The following is a 19,669-nucleotide window of genomic DNA, read 5'->3' as shown; positions in this document are numbered from 1 at the left end:
CGAGTATGTGTCTCTTAGGAATTTCTCCATAATGCAGACAGGTTGTTCCATCGATGATGGAGCAGATAAAACCAGTTTTCCAATGGATTCCTCTCTCCTGGTCAGATTTCCTAGGGCCTAGTAAGGTATAAACTGGGGATTCTCTATTTATTTGTAGCCTCTTTTCCTGTGAGTTCTCTCAATAGTTAACAGTAAGTATGCTTTATCCTTTTCCCATTGTGTGTGTGTGTTGGAGGGGGGTAGCAGTACAGTTGTATGTTTTTTTCTATATATTTATGTGTACATATGAAAATATGCATGTTTTACTTATATACACATATAAAAATAGCTTTTTGTTAAAGGCTAAGAAAAGTGGTATGTTGAAACCTCTAGTTTTGAAATGTGGGATAGCCATACAGATACAGTAGCATGTTTCTTGTATGACAAAGTTTGGAATAGCTTGTGGCGTTCTGAGAAAAGGATTCATTCTTGCTTGGATTCCATGAAATTCCCTGCTCTCCTGAATATCTTTGTAAAAATATTTCTATAGATTATGTTGTTTCATATCCCAAAGAAACAGAAACAGCATAGTTGAAATAGGTGTGGGTGGTTTTGTCTCTGGCAAACATATCACACCACTTTTTTTTCCCATGAAATCTTGAAAACTTCAAAATTTATAAAAACAACTGGGGTTTTGTTCTCCCTAAACCACCCTAATTTAAAGGGAAAGGAGGGGAAAGCAAATGTAGTAAGTAAATTAGTATAACAAAGACTTTATGCCTACGAGCACTTCTGCATGTTCTTTAATTTCATTTCAGTGGTTATTTCCATTGAAATGAATGTAAGCATTGACTAAAGTAAAAGTTAAACTTGCATATGAACTTCCAGAAAGGAGAGGCAAAAAGAACGGTAAGGAAGAAAGTGGAAACATTAAAGGAGAGACGCTTTGCAGAGGTGAAAGAAAGCTGGTTCTCGGAGATAAAAACTTAAAAAAGATTAAAGAACAACTTGTCTCAAAGAAAAGAAAACGTGGTGGGGAAGGAAAGCATGAAAGCACCAATACACTGCCTTTACATACAGGAGTATTATATTGTTGTAGGTCCCCTTCTGCGTAAGTGTCTTTTGCTGCATACTCTGCAGTATCAAAGCTCAAGCTAATTTTTCTTTTTAATTGTATAGAAGTTTACTGTCAAAGTGCAATGGGTTTTTTAAATGGGTAATAGCATACTGTTACTTACGTTTGTTAACCTAAAATGTTAGGTGTGTGTTTATTTTTGTTGATTTGGAAGAGTGTAATTTCTGGAGAGATCTGTCCTCAGTCTGGTATTCCTGATGATGAGTGGAGGTCATTGATGCTACATTTTCAGGTGGTAGAAAACTGGGCAATTCTTCAGTTTCTGGAGACTGACAGAGGTTTGAAAGTATGTAAACTTGGGCTTCAGAGAAAAATTATCTAATGATGAAGGTAGCTTTCCCCTGGAATACATTTTTGGGGATGCTGAAATTTCTGTTGTTAAGCTTAAACATGCAGAACAACCCATCTGTCATCTGTCAGGAATGCTTTTAAGTTTAAATTGATTCTTACCTGGGGAAGAGGATGCAATTTTCGTAGTCCCTTAATCTGCCTTTTCTTTGTACTGACGAGGCTGAAGAAGCTATTGGTCTTCTCTGTCCAGGTCTCAGCTGATTGTGTGTGTGTGTGTATGTTTGTTTATTTGACAAATGTGGCAACGGTGACTGCAATTAGTGAACTGGTTTGTTGGGTTGTCATGCATTGTATGCGCTCACAGTCTAATTAACATAGTATGCCTATCAAGAGTAACAGAGAAGCACAAGGCAGGTGAGCTTTGTGGAGTTTTAAACAGTCAGTAAAATGGTGTGGTGGCAGTTCTGCGTGTACTTCAGCAGATGTTTGAGCCCTTGGACCAGCTGTGTCCCCTGCAGAGGCAGGCTTTCCCTGGGTCCTCTCTATCATCAGAGAAAGGGAGACACTGTAAGATGGTCTTTCACCTGGAATTAGATGTTTCACCTAGAATTGGTGGTTGCTTTGCTTGAGCTACACAGTTCTAAAAGTAGATGTGCAATGAAACTAAGCCTTAGTGAATCAGTTAAAAACATAAACACTTACGGGCTATTTTTTTTTCATTTTCAGTTCTGAGACAATACCAAGTTTTCACTAATAAGAATACAGTGAGCTCTTAGAGTTTTGTGCCTTTTATCACACTCATTTTTTTGAACTCTGGCTTCAGAGTTCTTGACTGACACTTCTGTGGCAGTCAAGGCACCATACAAACTTAATGCTCACTGCTGACTGCAGAATGGATGTTGTCAAGTGGGAGAGAGAGACTATTTTAAAAAAATAAATTTTTTTAAAAAAGAGTTTGAACATAAAACTCAAGTAGTTTGATGTTTTGAAACATACGTGTATATACTTAGTATTTTACTAGTTTTGCAACTTCTGTGCTTCATGATGATACAGTATTTTAAATGGCAAAATTTTCTAGTGAGCTGTCTGAGCAGTGAGTTGTTTAACTGGGTAATGGATCTAAGTATGCGCTCTTTGTTGCAATTTTTCCTCCCTGTGCTCATGCCAGTGAATTGTGACAACAATTTTTCTACTCACCTGTTATCAACAAACTGTTCAGCTGGCTTATTTCTACCCAGATAGGCATCAAATCAAGAATTGTTGTTTTTAAAAAAAATTCTCAATTGGGTGAACTGATACAGCAGTGGAAACACAAATTTCCACAGAGGTCATTTTTACCTTCTCTCCTGAGATCAAGATCACACAGGATGCTGCGCTGACAGCTCTGACTGTTCTAACTGGTTTGCTCTGATGCTGTTATAACCCAGGTTTTTTCTTCTTTTTTTTTTTTTTTTTTCCTCTCCAAACGCAACTTGAAGCGCAGTGGGCTTGCCGTGACTCAGGATCAAGATTTAAAGTTTTTCAGCCATCAGATTCTCTAGTGGCTACTTTGTTCCAGTAAAGTGTTAGGCATACATGTGGCACACAGTAAAATTCAGTGACTGAAGTGGTATGTAGGTTGTGGGACTATATAAGGGAAACCTAGATCTCTTTACAGTGAATAAGCTGGTATGTTTTGTTTTGGCAGCTTTCCTGCTAGGCAACTAAATATCCTGTAGCCTCTCTCATGTTTGTCCAGTTCTCTGGATAGGTTTTGTTGAAGTTTATGTTCTGTTGAGTGTCTTCAGCTGGTGTTCTAGTTGCCATGTGTCTTGTTTAAGTGACTGCTCAGAGGATGGACAGTAACCATGCCAGAATAGTACTCCACAAAGAGCTTGGTGTATGAATAGTTACAACTGCTCAAATAGCTAGGCTGCTGCAAGTACCTTGGTTAATTGTTATCTTGGCCATTTATGAGACGTGTTTTATATTTGATTCATGAATGCTGCATAACAGGCATAGAACTTTCTCAGGAAGAGTGTTGCTTTTAACTAAATTTTACTGCACGGTTTATTTGGAACACTGTGATATACTTTCTGCATGTAATGATGCTGACTAGCACTAGTATGAACCACTTACAGTATTCTACTTCCTACAGTCTTTGTAGGAGTGATAAAACAGATGTTAAACGCTGTTTAGGGAGTTAATTGAGTATGCAACATGAATGTATGAGGCACAGTGAGCAATATGATCTCATTACTGTTAAGATCATGTTATTTTTCTGCCTTACTCCCCTTACTGCTTATTTGCATATCTGCATTGAATTTGTGCTATTGGATTGCTGTAGTTTTGCTTATGGTTTTTATTTTTGGGTTTTTTTGAGAATGAGGAGCGAGAATTTAGGAGGTGGCAGTGGTGTTTTTCTTTTGTGGTGAGTGCTGCCCTCCTGTTTCATGTTAGAAAATGGAAGGTGGCGTGTTAGTGAAAATGAGCCAACAGGAGCAGATCTGTGGAGAAAACCACTCAGTGCCAGGATTCCCAAGTTCAGAAGGCCTTTGGACTTCATTCCTTGTCAGCTGACTACTGATGTGGGATGTTACATAAGTATAGGTTCTTGCTTGGTTTTGTGTAGAAGTCCAGCTTGTGGGCCCCTGTATCCCTCAACAGTGTGAGCAACAGCAGGTTGGGTTGAGATAACTGGGAGGTGATCTTCAAAAAGACACTGAATCCAAATGGAAGATTCTAATGTATACACCTGGACACTTCAGTGCTAGAGAGTATCAATTTTCCTTGTTTTGTTAAGACAGCAAGTAGCTGAGAGAGGGGCATCATCTCAAAGGGTTTGTCTCCCTGCTGTTTTACTGTGGGGATTAAGGCAATGAGAATGTTGCTAGTGTTGGATCTCAGTTGTGTCTGTGCTGTCTGTGTTGTACATGAAGAGCATGCTTGTAGACTTCTGCACTTGTAAGCCATTGCTCTGCTGCTGTGGGGTTGGTTTTTTGGGGGGAGTAGGTGGTGGTTTGGGGCTGTGGCACGCTTTCAAGGTTCTGAATAAAAACATACCAGATATCTGTTCTGCTAAACTGTGTGGGATTCAACTGCATTTGCCAACTGGTTTAGGTGTGCTTAGTGCTTTCTTCAAAAACCCGAATTTCTGGGGACACTTGTAGGGTAAGCAGGTAGAGTACTGGAGAGGGAGGTAAGCCCTGATTCCACAGGAAAAGGTCAGAGGTGGTTGAAGGATCTCGCTCCTCTACCTCAATACATACCTGGATGTAGCTCAAATCAGTAGCACTGTTTACTTCTCCAGAACTCGCTGTTAAGGCTGCTCTGAAAGCCAGCGTCAAAGAAGTTCCTTTTTATTGGCTATATTTTTCCATAGTTGCCCATGGTATTGTTGCTCTGCTTTTCCTTTCCATTTGTATAATTTCTATTAATTATTATCTTTGTAGTCTGACTTATGACATACATTTGTTAAGAGGATGTTTAAGACAATGACATGACCTTAAGATCTTTCCTCTTCTTTTATCCCAGACCAGAAATATGGAATTTGTTCTCCTTACCTTGAAAACTTCCCAAGTTAAATAAGGAGCATGTTTGTTAAGTGTAATTTTTATAAATCTAATAAAACTGGGAATATTTTTTTTCTGAAACACTGTATAATTGGATAGAAGACGTTTTCCAGAAAGTCAAAATATTTTAGGACACTTCATTTTGTAATTTATTTTTTCATCTCTTTGTAGATGTATTTGTCAGGCCTTACATCAGAAGATCTCTGTTTTAGTTACTCATCAGTTGCAATATCTCCGTGCTGCAAATCAGATTCTGATTTTAAAAGATGTAAGTGATTTCAGTGTCTGTACTTTTATATCTTGCATACTTTTTAATTAACCATTTTAATCAAAGAATGGAAAAAAGGCAGTTAAATATTTTTATTTTTAGTTCGTAAATATATTTTCTGTCTACTAATGACCAGGTATGTTTTTAAAGACTTATTTAATAAGTTGGCTATCAAATAAATTGATTTTTCTTAGAATACCTTCCCTGGAAAACGTGTTTCTGAATGTTATCCTGCATATACATAATCTTACATGCTGAATTTTATCTTACATATGCATAATATACTATGAGAGAGTTACTTATTTTGAGACTATGCTAATGCTTTGCTTTTATTCTTGTTTCTTACACTTCTGTTTGAATTAAGACCTATGTTGATTTTGCAACCAGTCCTTTTTTTGAATTAAGGCTAAGAAATGGTCACAGATAACTGAGAATGAGAAGACCTTCAGCAAAACTGGTTCCTTCTAAACTTTATAGTGCCAAATATTCACAGGTAGAGGGGAGCAAGAACTTCAATTGAGGGTTTTTTGTGTTGTTTATTTTTTTTAAATGTTGAGTAGTGAAGTACATGAAATTACTTTTGGATGCATCACAAAGCTGCAAAAAAGGACAATAGCTGTCTTTTTCCTCCCACTCAGATTTCTTTTAAAGTTACAGTAGCTTTCTAGAAATGGGCTTGTGATAGAACTGCAAGTAGCGTGGAAATGGTCTGTGTTGCTCCTTGGAGAGCTCTGTGAGGACCAGAAAATTAAACTGCTGTTTATCCCTAGCCTGCAGTAATATTGAAAGACTGATGGTTATGCATGTAGTTCAACAGCTTGTCCTAAAGCTGCACGGCTGTCTCCCTCTCCCAGGAGGTAATTCTCACCTGGCTGTAACTGAGACTTCTGTATGCTCCTTGGTCTGGTTAGCTGCCAGGGTGGGACAGGTTAGAGGATGAAGAGCTTGGTTTTGCTCTTCTAAATAAGGAAGTGATAGAGGCTTCAGCTCAGTTACTGTGGTGATATGTGGTCAGCAACTGCAAAACCTGAGAGGCAGCAAGAGTAGACAGAAAAAACCAGTCCTTTACAGAAAGTGTATAATGAAGATAATCAAAGCTTATATTAATTGTAGGGTAAAATGGTGGGGAAAGGTACCTATTCAGAGTTCCTGAGATCTGGCATCGACTTTGCTTCCCTTTTGAAAAAAGATGAGGAGGTAGAACAGCCATCAGTTCCAGGAACCCCTAACCTGAAATCTGCCCGGAGCCGAACTTTCTCGGAGTCGTCTGTCTGGTCTCAGGATTCTTCTGTTCACTCACAGAAAGATGGAGCAGTGGAACAACAATCTGTAAGTGCTCAAAGGATATCTCAATCCTTGTCTTGCTGGGTTTTGAGTTAAAACTCAATAAGAGCTTTCCCTGCATCATTGGTATTTCAGGGATTGTTGGATTGCATTAACAGGTGAGAGCTCGCCCATGGTGAATCTGCCCAGCACCGTGCTGTGCCTGGCTGGCAGTCCTGCCACCTGGGCTGCAGAGGGCAGGCATCCCATGGCTCTGTGCTGTTCTCTTCAAACCCAGCAGAGTGAGTTTGTTCAGGGTCAGCACCAGCTCTACTGGATGCAGGAAGCATTCCTGTAACTGTCCACAGACACCACACTGTGCTTACTTCATCCTGTCCCATGCCAGCTGTGCTTTAAAGGGCCAGTCGCACTGTACTGGGTGGACTCTGTCTGTGCAGTTCTGAACTCAAATTAATACTTTGCCTGGAATCCTGAGTTCTGGGAAGTTCATGCAGAAGTGGTGACTTGACACAAAGTCTACATTTTCATGGTTGGCATTAACATACCCACATGGTCTTGAGGTGCCCTGAGGACTTAACTTTGGGACATCACTGCGCAGGTCTCCCCAGACCTTCTGTTGGTAAAAACACAACGCTTGGTGTGGTGCCAGCTTGACTTTCAAGTTCCTTGTTATCTCTTGGTCTTCACAATGCAACGGCAGCTGTAAGGTTTCTGTACCAGAAGTGGCTTTCTGCCTGTGGGTTTGCATTCACACAGAACAGTGCAAGAGTCCTGTAACCCTACTAGACTTGTGCTAACATAGCGTCTATGGAACACATGGAATAAATGGAACAAGGAACCTGTATATCCCTCATGATTATCACCTTTATGCTATAGGTTTATTTCTTTTTTTTCTCTTCTATAATGAAAAGCAGTGAGTTTGAGAGAGAAAAGAAAAAAGAGAATGCTGCAGACCTTTTCATACCTTTTTGAAGGAATGGTTTTATGATCAAAAGCAATAAACTTATCTGATATTACTCATGTCTCAGTGGTGACTCCACTGTTAAATCCACAAAGGTGTGCCAAAATTTTTAGCTGTTGCATGAGTGGGAGGATGGGACTGGGACTGCTGAAACAAAAAAACCAAGATAGGCTTCTCTTCTATTATGGATAAGTGGGTGGGATTTTCCTTTCACAGCTGAGTCAGGTCTGTGGATTCCACTGCTCTTGTACAGCCAGGTCTACTGACAACAATATCGAGTGTTATGTGTCCACTGAACGGGCATTGGCTTTTCTATCACATATACTGTAAAGAAAAAAAAAATCTGAATTTTGTTCATTGGAAGAGTTCTTTTACCTACTTTATGCCTGTCTGATTTTTTTCCTTTCCTGTCTGTGTCCCACATCCATTGTTTGTTTAATATTATTTTTCTTTTGTCATTTCTCTATCAACAGATGATTTGTTGATACTTAGAAGGAGGAGAAATTTTATGGATAATTTGTTACTCTGCGCATATGTTGATTGATTTTGGTGCATGCTTGCAGAATAGTATTTACTTTAAATACTTTTCCCAAAAGGAAAAGTTAACACATGCTTGCATTCTGCAAACAGAATCTTTCCTGAGTCAAGACCTTAGTTTCCAGAGCTGTTATGACAGAAGATGTTATAGTGTATAAGAAAAGAAAGAACTAGTTTACTGCTCAGTTAGCATAAATATTTCTGGCTGTAAGTGAAATGATGTTAGATTATGTGATGCAATGCAAAATAAAATCCTCACAGTATCATCTTACAGAGTGGATGTTTCAGTATTACTGCACTGAGATGATTTTTTTTTTGTCAAAGTTCCAATACTTAAAGTTTTTGTACGTGTAATCACTTTATCTCCTTATTTAATTGTCTCCTAATTCTAAACCATGACTTTCAAGTGACTTAGTCCAAATCTGTGACTATAAGGTTGATGTTTTTTATTCTGAGTGTGTGGTTTTTTTCAGGCTGAAAACACGCTGGCTACAGTGCCAGAGGAGAGTCGCTCTGAGGGAAAAATAAACTTTAAGGTTTACAGAAAATATTTCACTGCTGGAGCAAACTATTTTGTGATTTTTATACTTCTGATATTCAATATTTTGGCACAGGTAAGTTATTGGAAGCCACAGATAATATTGACTATATTTTGGGTTTGCCTTTTTATTTTTCTTTTTGTCATTGTGTAATATCATGCTTGTTACTATGATTTGTCAACTAAATTGTTTGGGAGCATTGTTTTCTTTAATAATTTTGTAGTATATGTGGTCAAATTTTATGTATCAGCACAGAGTTTTGGTACACCATTGAAAGATCTTGTACTGATGCTCATTTCAACAGTTCTGATAGTTCAGTAAAATAATTATTCTACTGTCAGCCTGGCACAGAAATTATAAGCTAGTGTAATTTTTGGAGATAGGAAACAAAATCATAAGGTATAAAAAGTAGTGTTTAACATACTTGTGCAGTCAGTATGTTTCCGGTTGAGGAGAGTAAAGAGATTTACTGGGTATGGCAAGACAGAGTCTGACAGAAGTGTTAAAAGAAAAGCTTGTCTGCTGATAAGTGCAGGTAGTTGGAAGGGCTAGAAGGAGGTTCATTGCTTAGCAGAATAAGAAAGTGAGGAAGAGGATAGGCAGATATTGTGTGTAATGCAGACTGTAGCAGTTATGTAAAAGAAATTTTAAACAAGGAAAATGATTTTGAAACTTACTGAAAGAAATGGTGAGCTGAGGAAGCTGCAAGGAGATAGCTTATTGCCTTTTTCTCTGTTTCCTGCTGAGAAGGCTTAAATTCATTTCATGGAAATGATTGATCTTGACTGTAAAAAATAGTCTATATATTTAGACGTATTACTTCATTTTTGCTTGTCCTTGAATTGAGTCTGTTGGAAAGATGGCTGAGCAAGATGAAATCTCTGTAGTATGCGGCCCATAACTTTGAATTCACATGAACAGAGGTGTATTTTGAGATAAATAGTCTTTTTACAAGTTTGTAGTCACCTCTTTGCACAGAAGGAAGGTGGCAGTAGGAGTTTTTCCCTCCCTCTCTTCTCTCATCCTCCTTCAACCCTGTTTCTGGTAATTATCTCCCATAAACACAAATTTCTGGACTGGTAACATCAGAAAGTTTGTTAATCAAAAAGCATTTTGGAATATCTCTAGCAGCAAATTTAGGAACTGAAAAAATTATTTCTTTAATGTGCAAGTAACATACGTTAGGAAGAGCTACTATATTTTGTTTGCTTAAGTGTATTGCTTTCCTTTAGTCTGCTATCATGTAAGGTAATTTAAGGTAAATTCTTTCTTTGTAGAGGGTTCTAATGCACTTTCTAATGTGCTTTGCAAATTGATGCTGGTCTTGAAAGACTGGATGGCATACTTTCCTGAATATGTGATGTTTTCCCAGCCAACATGAAAGAATAGCAAGGAAATTTAATTTTCTAATGTTTTTTTAATTTTGTAAGATGATTCTTTTGTTTGCCTCTTTTACTTAAGGTGGCATATGTTCTCCAGGACTGGTGGCTTTCTTACTGGTGAGTTGATGATAACAACTGGTCAGTCATTCTGTCTTTTCAGTCAAAGGCTGTTTGTCCAATAGAAATCAGTGTTGTATAGGTGGTGATGGTGGTGGAAACATTCTAGGAAACTGAGAATATGCTTGATCTTTTTCTGATCTCCACTTATTTTGGGGGGGGGGGCGGGAAGGGGGCGGGAAATCAACTTTATGCTGACATGCAGCCTGTGATCACTTCTACTCATGGTGTGATGCATGACAGCATCAGTACATGGAATCTTTTGAAATAAATATTTCGAGAGTTTAATCTAGGAACAATTAAACGTACTCATGAATATTTGCAGAATGGAATTTGATGATCACTATCTTCTATGTGCATTTCCACAGGGCAAATCATCAAGAAAAGCTGAATGTCACAACAAACGGAAATAATGGAGCAAATGAGACTGAACATCTAGACCTTAATTTTTATTTGGGAATTTATGCAGGTAATTACACATGTGCATGTGCATGTCTAAAGAACTATTTATTATCTGACCTATCATAATAAACACTTTTGAGATATGCAAAGCAACAGCAATGTGGTAAAATGTGACTTCTAGCAATAACTAAGTAATGTCTTAACAGATTAGAAGCCTGTGTCTTGCTTCCCCTTTAAATTAATTGGAATAAATAAAAAACCTAAGAGAAGAAATAGGTTGAATGCAGAGTCTTAAATTACTTTGCCTGGATTTTGGAAAGTAAACTAGGAATTGAGTATTCAAAAAGTCATTCACTGTAAGTCTGTGGTTATTGTCTATACTAATATTTCATTGAGCTAAATCTTTAATTATTATATGGATGGGCAAGAGGGATTAGAAATGGATCTTCATTCCGTGCTGTTGTAAAACTTGGCATGGCTTCATTCCTTCTGAAGTGTCATAGCAAAAGAACCAGTTTTTACAAAACATCCTAGATGGGTATGCAAGGCAGGATGTTAAAAAACATTTCAATATATTTCAATAGATAGCCATATGCTTCTGAATATCCAGAAAAGAGCATTGTTCCATTTATTTGGGCATCCAAATGCCTTGAAATACTGCTATGAACTGTACTAAAACTTGGCCTAAAAAAATCATGTGTAAAAATAGGCTCTCAGATGCTGCCGTTTAGCTCTTCTAGTGATGTACAGTTTTGTATGGCATGGTAATTTCTTGGAGATGTAAATAAGGCTGAGAAAACAGGTGAATACCGAAAGAATATACGTTGAATGTATTCAGAAACATCTATTACGAGTGAGAGGGTAGGTGGAAGATATTTTGTTTGGTGTTTTTTCAGGAATCCACATGATCTAAGTGCTTGACGGAAAGCATTCTGCTTGACCTGGGAAGCAACAATTTAGAAGCCAGATAAACTTGGCTCTTATTTTTTCTGTGTAATGTCTTATTTCATGAGCCGTTCCAGTGGACTGCACAGTATGATTAAGTTTGGCAAACTTGGCTTTCTCTGACCACATAACCTAAACCATGTTACAGAAAATTTTATCCTTTAAGGCAAATTTTGCTCTAGATAGCAGAAAGCAAAAGTTAGCTTTATATTGAAATGTTCGGGTGGCTTAGTGAGATATTTGCAATAGCTGAACAGACAGCATTGACATACCTACACAAAGTTATAAGTGTAGTTGAAGTACATAATAATCTAACCTATTGCTTTTATTTCTTTTTACCTCTGAAACTGTATAAGGTAATTTAACATTTTTATTTCTGATTCTTAACGTTTGGAAGAAGAAAAAAAAAAAATCACTGGTTCCTTCCTAGCCCTTGTTGCTTGTATGAGGTAAAGATTTAGAAGAATAAAATTTCTGTTAATGGGAAACCCTGTTGGCCAGAACTGATGTAGCAATTCCATACCTTTTCTGTAAAGTGAGCATGTTTGTGTACATGCAGTTACTCGTAGAAAAGTTGTTTTCTGCTACCTCGCCAGGAATATGGCAATCAGGAAAAGACACATGAGCTCTCATCACAGGCACATGCTCTTTTCTTAAAAATAGCACCACACAGAACATGGACAATGAACCGCAAGCAGACAAGTGAAATAGTGATACCTTTTCTTGCATTCTGGGAGGATACAGCAGTAAGCACGATAGAATAATTGATTGACTTAACAGCATCATATAATTTAAAACCTTACTCTTTTTCATTGGTACTATAGCAGTGCCTGAACTGCATCCAGTTTTAACTTGTCTTTAGAATAGGCAATGTTTTATGTTGATAGGCTCTAACTTGAGGCTGTCCTCAAGGCCTGAGCATCTGGGCTGGTGGTGGCTATGCGTAGTTTATGGGGCAGGATCACCTGGAGCCTGGACACACTGCCAAATGTAAGGTTAACATCTTCACTGCTCACCTTCATTGGCTGGGAATTTGGGCCACCACATTGGAGATTACACGCAGCAAACAGAGCAGCAACAATCTCACCATTCTTTGTTTCCATCTTTTGCCCTGTAGCACCTCTGTCTTGTAAGTGCAGATATGCTGAGAAAACAAACAAACAACAGTCTGCAGACCAATTCCCTACCAGGGCTGTATTTCACATGGCATAAGGGATGCATCTTACACTGTATTAAAGAAATACACATAATTTAAATGATTTGATGTGGTTTACAAGGGGAAGAATGGCATGAGTGGTTTGGGCTGATTGAGAATAACTGAAGGTTGTCTCTAAATAGCCATGTATATATTACTTGGTTAATACCTGCTGGCAAATATTGAATCTTCCCAGTGACCTCTGCAAACCACAATTATACATGCCACTGTGAAATGAATTTCTTAGCAGAGCTGTTATGCAGAAGGTTTTAATACAGGTTTATTTCATGGGTTAACAGACAGTTCTTACACTTCTATACAGTACCAATTCTTTTAAACTGAAAAAGGAGAAATTGTTTAAATCAATGGTGTGATAGCAACTGAAGTTCATGACAAATATAAAATATCTGTGTTCTTCCCTCAGTCTGAGTCTAGCCTTAAGTTTGGATTCTTGGTTTATACAGAAGTCAACGAAAACTGTTTCTAGTTCAGTTTTATTCTTAAATTATTTTCCTTCTGAAACATCCATATCTGTATGCATGCTCTGTCCATTTTTTTTTAATTTCAGGTTTAACGGTGGCTACAATACTGTTTGGCATAATAAGAAGTCTTCTGGTGTTTCAAGTTCTCGTTAATTCTGGTCAAAATTTGCACAACAAAATGTTTCAATCCATTTTGAAAGCTCCTGTCTTGTTTTTTGACAGAAATCCTATAGGTAAGTTTAATACTAAAAAGCCCTTAACACTTACTGATTAAGTTAACTATACTGTTTCTGGGCAATTACAATTTTATAGTATTTTTGCATATTTGTAGGGTTTTTTTAAATTTTAACAGTGTGGTCTTTTAAAGTTTAAATTCAGAATGTAGACTGTTTATTGATGGTTGATCTTTCTTCAGATGCAGTCTACAGAAAAATCAATTACCTGTGGCTTTGGTTACATTGCTGTTCTGATTCCATTACCCAAGAGAGTCTTCATATGCTGAATGTACATGCCTGCGTTTTGTGGGGATGCATTTCTTGTGCTTTTCCTTGAAAGCTTAACCCCAACAATTTTTCAAAAATAATTTTAAGTGTGTGTGCTAATTCACAATTTTGAGAAACTCTGTGGCTTACTGTCCTTCCAGAATGCACAAAAGCGTAAGCCATGCAATTTAGATCTGTAATCCAGATCATTATGCTCTTCAAACAAAATGAGAGAGAAGCTGGAGCAGAGTGAAGAGAGTGGGATGATACTAATTTATCAGCCAGTCTTACATGAGAAACAGAAATCTGATGGACTTCACTTCCCTGAAGAAAAAGAATGTAGTCTTGTTGTCCTAGTTCCAGAGGCCATTTAATGGTTTTAAGGGGACATAGGGATGGATTTATTGTTTCAGTAAAACTAGTAATATTTTTATGGGGAAAAATAATACTTATGTGGAGAAAAGTTTCATGTTCATTACATCATAACTGAAACGTACAATTTCCTTTTAAAAAACCCAAACCCTACAACTGCAGAAGTTTAAACCTATGTTATGTGGTCTACTTGTACTGGGAGTCTGTGGTCGTGCAAATTCAAGGCCACAGCAAAGGATTAGAAGTGAAGCCATAAACTCAGGAGACAGGTTAGTGGAGAGCTAGTGAGAGCACGTACATCAGAAATCATAGTACTGATAGGGTTTGTTGTCAGATAGGTAGGGATTTTCCTCTTCTCTCACTCTCTCCCTCTCTCTCTCTCTCTTTTTGTGTGCACAGCATATGCAATAACTGTATTTTTGAGGGAATACATACTCATCTTGTAAGACTGTCCATAAACCTGGATTATCATAATAAACTAAGAACTACAGAGTAAACATCAAGGGCAGTATAGTGTAATAAATAACAGTTTGCTTTGTAACATACTGTGAAGCTCAAATTAGCAATGCTTTGTAGAAGTCACATTCATCATACCTGCCTATTGCTGGTATTCACGCACTATCGTGACTTACAAATGTGCGTTTCTATTTATCAGCAGATATTCTATAATAGATTATTAGCTTCAGTGTGCATATATTTCATTCCCTTCATCTTTTTTTGCTCATGGTAGCATGCAAAGGTACTGCTGTTCTGATCTATACACCTTTTGAAAAAGGGAAAATACGATGTGTGAGACAATACCCTTGTTCACAACTGCAGCATGTAGCAGTTCTGAAATTCTGGTTTTAACACCTGTATTTCATTTTCTGATTTATTTGGTTTTTTACTGTGTATTTATCTGCTAGAACTTCAGATGCTATTTTTTTGCATTGCAGGAGATTTAAGTAGAATTATTTTTTTTTCTTCTTTCTTTTTTCAATATGCCTTACTATGAAAGCCATACTAAAAAGAAATTGAAATTATTAAAGCCTCCTTTTCCTGGGATTGGATTGTAATAGCCAAGCCAAACTATGAGTTATCATATCCCTTATTAGTGAAGCTGGTATTGCAGTGTCAGATCTGTCATTTAAGCATCCAGCATCTTCTCAGTATTTGTGTGAGGTCTCCAAGACCTCAGCAGAAGCAGTTGCTGAACTGACTTCTGCTGTTCTATTTATCCAAAAATAATCAGTGATGAAAAAATGCTGTGACCAGTATTTTGAACACATGGTGATCCATATTCCAAAGTTGAGGAAGGAAACTTAAATAAACAGACATCCCAAGCTCTTGGTAGTTCTTATTGGGGAAACACAGTAATGAGCGTCATCAGGGAGTCGACATTAGGAAAAGGAAATACATGGTGAATCATGGCACATCTGTCAGCTTGTAACAGCGTAGATCCAATCAGTCGTGGTGAATAAATGAAATGACTTATTTCTTAAAAAAAAATATGCTTTGTAAATCAATTTAGGCATGAGCCCAGGATCACTTTTTACAGAATCCATTAGGAATAATATATAGGGAAGGGGAACTTGAAGAGGGAATAGTAACAATCAACTTACCCAAGCGATACAGGAATTCAAATGTATTTTTGGAACCTGGATTACATGGCAGAGACAGAAGAGGAACATAAGGATGCCTCTCCTTTCTCTTTTTCTACCCAAAATATTTGTATGTGCACAGATTCCATCTTTCTATAATTTGGTGTATATCTAAAAATAGTCATTACTGCTTTAAGTATGTTTTGTATTGGAAGAACCTTATTAATAAAGTACTGTATCTTTCTTTATTAAGCACTGAACTATTGAGCTGATAATCCAAAGGGACTGAAGCTTATTGTATTATTTAGAAAGAATGATCAGATATTTATGACTGCAATTCAGATTTATCAGCAGATATCTCTACAGTATTGCATAAACAGCTATAGTGAAAGCTTGATGGGAAGTTAGAGATTAGGTGGTTGTGTTTTGGGGTTCATCACATCTGACTTGTCTGTGTTCGGCAGAACTTGTTTACTTTATTTTTTGGAGTTTAGTATTTGACTTTTGAAACTTCGTTTGCTCTTTTATCCATATCCCAGTAAGGAAATTGCATGCATGTCAAGGTATCTGTAATGAGGAAAATGTGGATGTTTTTTACTTAATAGAGAACACTTTATACATTCCTTTTCATGTGTCACTTGTAGGAATAAAGGATTTGATTTATGTGCATGTCTAGCACAAGAGGGCAGCATGACCTGTTTTATCCCAGTCTAGCATTACAACAGCTTATTATAAGGATAACAAAATTTATCTGTTATGTTTTTAGATACATGAGGAATGACTTTTCAGCCTCTCCACTGAGCAATAGTAACGTGGTTCTGGTCACTTGTCCTCATTATCTACAAGTATATTATTTTCTTCTAATTTTTTACACCGTAAGTTTTTCAGCTTCATGTGGTGCTGAGTTCAGGAGCTATGTTAGCTTTGTAATTAGTGGCCACAAGCCAGACGACCCCTTAGAGCCTGATGCTTTGTTCCCATCAAGGATACCTTCAGCCTTTATCCCTTTTAGTTTATTTTTCAAGATGTTAGTAACACTTCAAAACTAATTTCATAGAAAGCTAGATAAAAGGGACCAGGGCTTCAGCAGCAATGACTTGAATGGGGAGTTCCTTCTTATGATATTAGTTTCTTATTGATAGTTCAGGAGATGCTAGTTTTGACAAGCTTCAGGATTTGATTCAAGATTACTTGCTTAACTTGTAGATGAATTGTTCTTTTCTGGGATTTGAGGACAGAGATTTCTTTAGAGAAGGGATGCTAATGTGTAACTGTATTGCTTTCGGTAATGGTAGTTTTAGTGGAGATTGTGTGTAATTTTGAATTGCATTGAGTTTAGGAAACTGAAACCTGCTGCTGCTGTGCTGATGTGTGCTGTAAGAATGAATGATATGCATGAATTTGTTCAGATAAAATAGGAATCTCTTACCCTTCCAGGGATCTGTCTAATTTATTTTATGTATTTTTAAATTGTCTCTCTCCAAACTCTTGATTCTCACAGTTCATAGAAGGAGGAGAAATGTTTTGGCAGATATATATATCCTAGATTTAGAAAGTACTGAATTGTGTGATGGTTCTCCTCTACCTGTTAAATTAGCAGATTTTTCTTTTCCCGCAAATGTTTTGTGGAAGCTGTGAATAAACATCAATCCTTTTGGATGCGTATCCTGACTTTGAGGTTTAACCAGTTTACAAGGAGAAATATTCTCCTGTCTGGGCAGCCAGGAATGACATGCCAAACTAATAGCTAATAACAGTATATAAAATAAACTCCAAATATTAAAAGATAAAAATGGGGGGAAAAAAGAGCAGTTGTTATAATGACGAGTTTGTTTTTCTTTAAGGCATAAGGTTTTTAATTATGGTGTTCATAAATCAAGTGTTGAAACACCTATAATTTGACAGAGAAAGTTTCTTTATAGTATTAAAAGCATGTTCATCAATGCACAAGTGCCTATCTGCATTTTATCTGACAGAAGCATCAATTGGGCAATGTTGTTCAAGTATTTAAACCATATAATATTTGCCACAAATATGATATTTCAGCAGTCTGAAAATTACAATGCTGATAATGAGGTTGTTAAATTATACTCTATCAGTTGGATAGTGAAACTGCTTTAGCTAGTGTACATTAATGTATGCTTGTTCACACAAGTGATTCTGCTGAACAAGTAGCATGTTTAAACAAGAAATACTGGTCTTAAACCCTGTGATTTACAGTAGGTGGTGTTTTGGCATATCATGCAGTTAACAAGGCAAAGCTTCATTTTAAAATATTTCGTTTGTAGTCTCATTCATCACTGATATAAATATTCAGTAGCGATGCCAGAAAAATGTATTGTATTCCTGTTTGAGTCAGTGACTCAATTGCTTTCTTTTTTTTCAGAAACGAGATCTATGCTATCTTTCTGATGCAGTTTTCAGATATTTCCTTGTGGTCAAGATGAATTCTGTGGGATTGTGAAAAACTATACCAGCTCTTTTGACAGCTTTCATGTTCTGTTAAGCTAATACAAAAAAATACATTGTCCTTAAAGCAGCAGAGGCTTTGTTTTTTCACTCTCTGTGCCAGGCTGTAAAGCACATTCACGTGTGTGCAGGTTTGTTAGTTTATGTTGAAAAGAAGTCCCTACAGGACAGCCTTTTGTTGTAAAATAAAAACACAGATTCTCTCTTCTATGTTGGTAATCGCTTGCATTTGTTGTTATTAAGATGACAACACAATAGGTTCCATCAATCATCAAGATCCTTAACAACCACACAATGTTGTAAATATTATGTTTGGGTGTTTGAGTGGAACAGCTTGTCGCTGAAGTAGGTGTGGTAATTAAAACCTGTTAGGTTGCTACATGTGTTAAAAAAAAAAAAACTTTAATGTTTTTTCATTTAACAATGGCGATGTGTACTTTCAACCTTATCAGGGCGTGATTATTAAATGGTATTTTGTGGGAGTTGCTCGTTTACTGTTAGTATTATCATGGCTTTTGTTAAGAGTTTAAGTAGTCTTATGCTTCCATGTGTTTTATCACTATTATGATTCTGTCAGGAACCTTATAAAGTTGATTGCTATAGGAGTAGTCTTTAAAGTTAGTAAATGGTACTCTAGAGTTATGTTTACGTTTATTATCTATTAGTGTAACTCAATTCAACTCTTTCCTTTTTTTCCTGCAATAACAATTGAATGAAACTTGGCCATAAACTGATGAGACAAGCCCATTACATTTTCAGTTCACCGAGTCAGTGCTCACCCTATTTATGCTTAATACAGGAGATAAAATTAAAAGGTTTACGGAAAAGCTGTTTGTAGGAAGGGACGGGACATTATTTGATAGGGAAATAGCATGAAGCTTGTACTGACAGCCCCTTCCAAGCGCAGTCTCCTGCTTTCCTGGCACAAGATTTCATGTCTCTTCACAGAGATTTTCTATCTTCTTCACATTAAGATCCCCTGGTGAGGAAAACAGCCTGCTGTGAAACTCATTTCTGACCATATGCTGACCTGCCCAGATACTGCAAAGTCTAGGTTTTTTTCATTTGCTAAAGCAACCACAGAGAGAGCTGCTCTCGCCCCACCTCAGCTGAGCAAAAAGGAGGCACAGAGGAGTTAGCCAAGACAGAAAACCTAATTAAAAGTATCGAATTTAGAAGACAAGCCATTCAGATATATATCTTTCCTGCAAATGTGGCAAGAAAGTAAAAATGGAGTTGTGTTTTAGTCTCACGTAGATGACAAATTATTTGAGATTTGTGGCAAGGAGGAAGGAAATGTTGGTTGGAGACACTTGAAGACAGAGGGAGGTACTGAATAGTATCAATGGGAAAACTGTAAGGGGCTTAAAAGAGGGCCTAGCTGAGGTGAAACAGCTGCAAATAAGCTTTTGGAGATAATCTGAAGGATGGAGAGGTTTTTGGATTTGATAACTAGTTTAAATGTATACCCTTTATTGCTGTTTTTAATCTGCCTAAAAATTGCTGGATGCTGCTGTGGCTGTTGTGGATGGTGGGGAATTGGAGGCACCACATGGATAGGACCTCCTCTCTTGCTATTCATGGATGCCTGTTCTGGATGGGAAATGAGTGTTTTTGAAGAATGAGGAAAAACTTATCAACCCCCCACTTTAATTCCAGCTTGGAATAAGGGAGAAGCATTTAAAAAAACCCAATATT

At 37.2% G+C, this 19,669-nt stretch overlaps 1 protein-coding gene across 1 annotated transcript in view; it reads left to right on the top strand.

The window, feature by feature from the left end:
* ABCC4 (ATP binding cassette subfamily C member 4 (PEL blood group)) overlaps positions 1–19,669 on the top strand; it is a 152,464-nt gene that overhangs the window by 45,595 nt on the left and 87,200 nt on the right. Inside the window, exons 14-19 of the mRNA XM_069879166.1 lie at positions 5,128–5,224; positions 6,338–6,553; positions 8,480–8,620; positions 10,007–10,044; positions 10,413–10,513; positions 13,155–13,301. Of these exons, the coding sequence (XP_069735267.1) occupies positions 5,128–5,224; positions 6,338–6,553; positions 8,480–8,620; positions 10,007–10,044; positions 10,413–10,513; positions 13,155–13,301 (740 nt within the window). The remainder of the gene's footprint in view (positions 1–5,127; positions 5,225–6,337; positions 6,554–8,479; positions 8,621–10,006; positions 10,045–10,412; positions 10,514–13,154; positions 13,302–19,669) is intronic.

Source organism: Phaenicophaeus curvirostris, chromosome 1 (genome assembly GCF_032191515.1).
Source record: "Phaenicophaeus curvirostris isolate KB17595 chromosome 1, BPBGC_Pcur_1.0, whole genome shotgun sequence".
NCBI lineage: Eukaryota > Metazoa > Chordata > Aves > Cuculiformes > Cuculidae > Phaenicophaeus > Phaenicophaeus curvirostris.
Note: the sequence above shows the minus strand (reverse complement) of the source record. Positions and strands in the feature narration are given on the sequence as shown.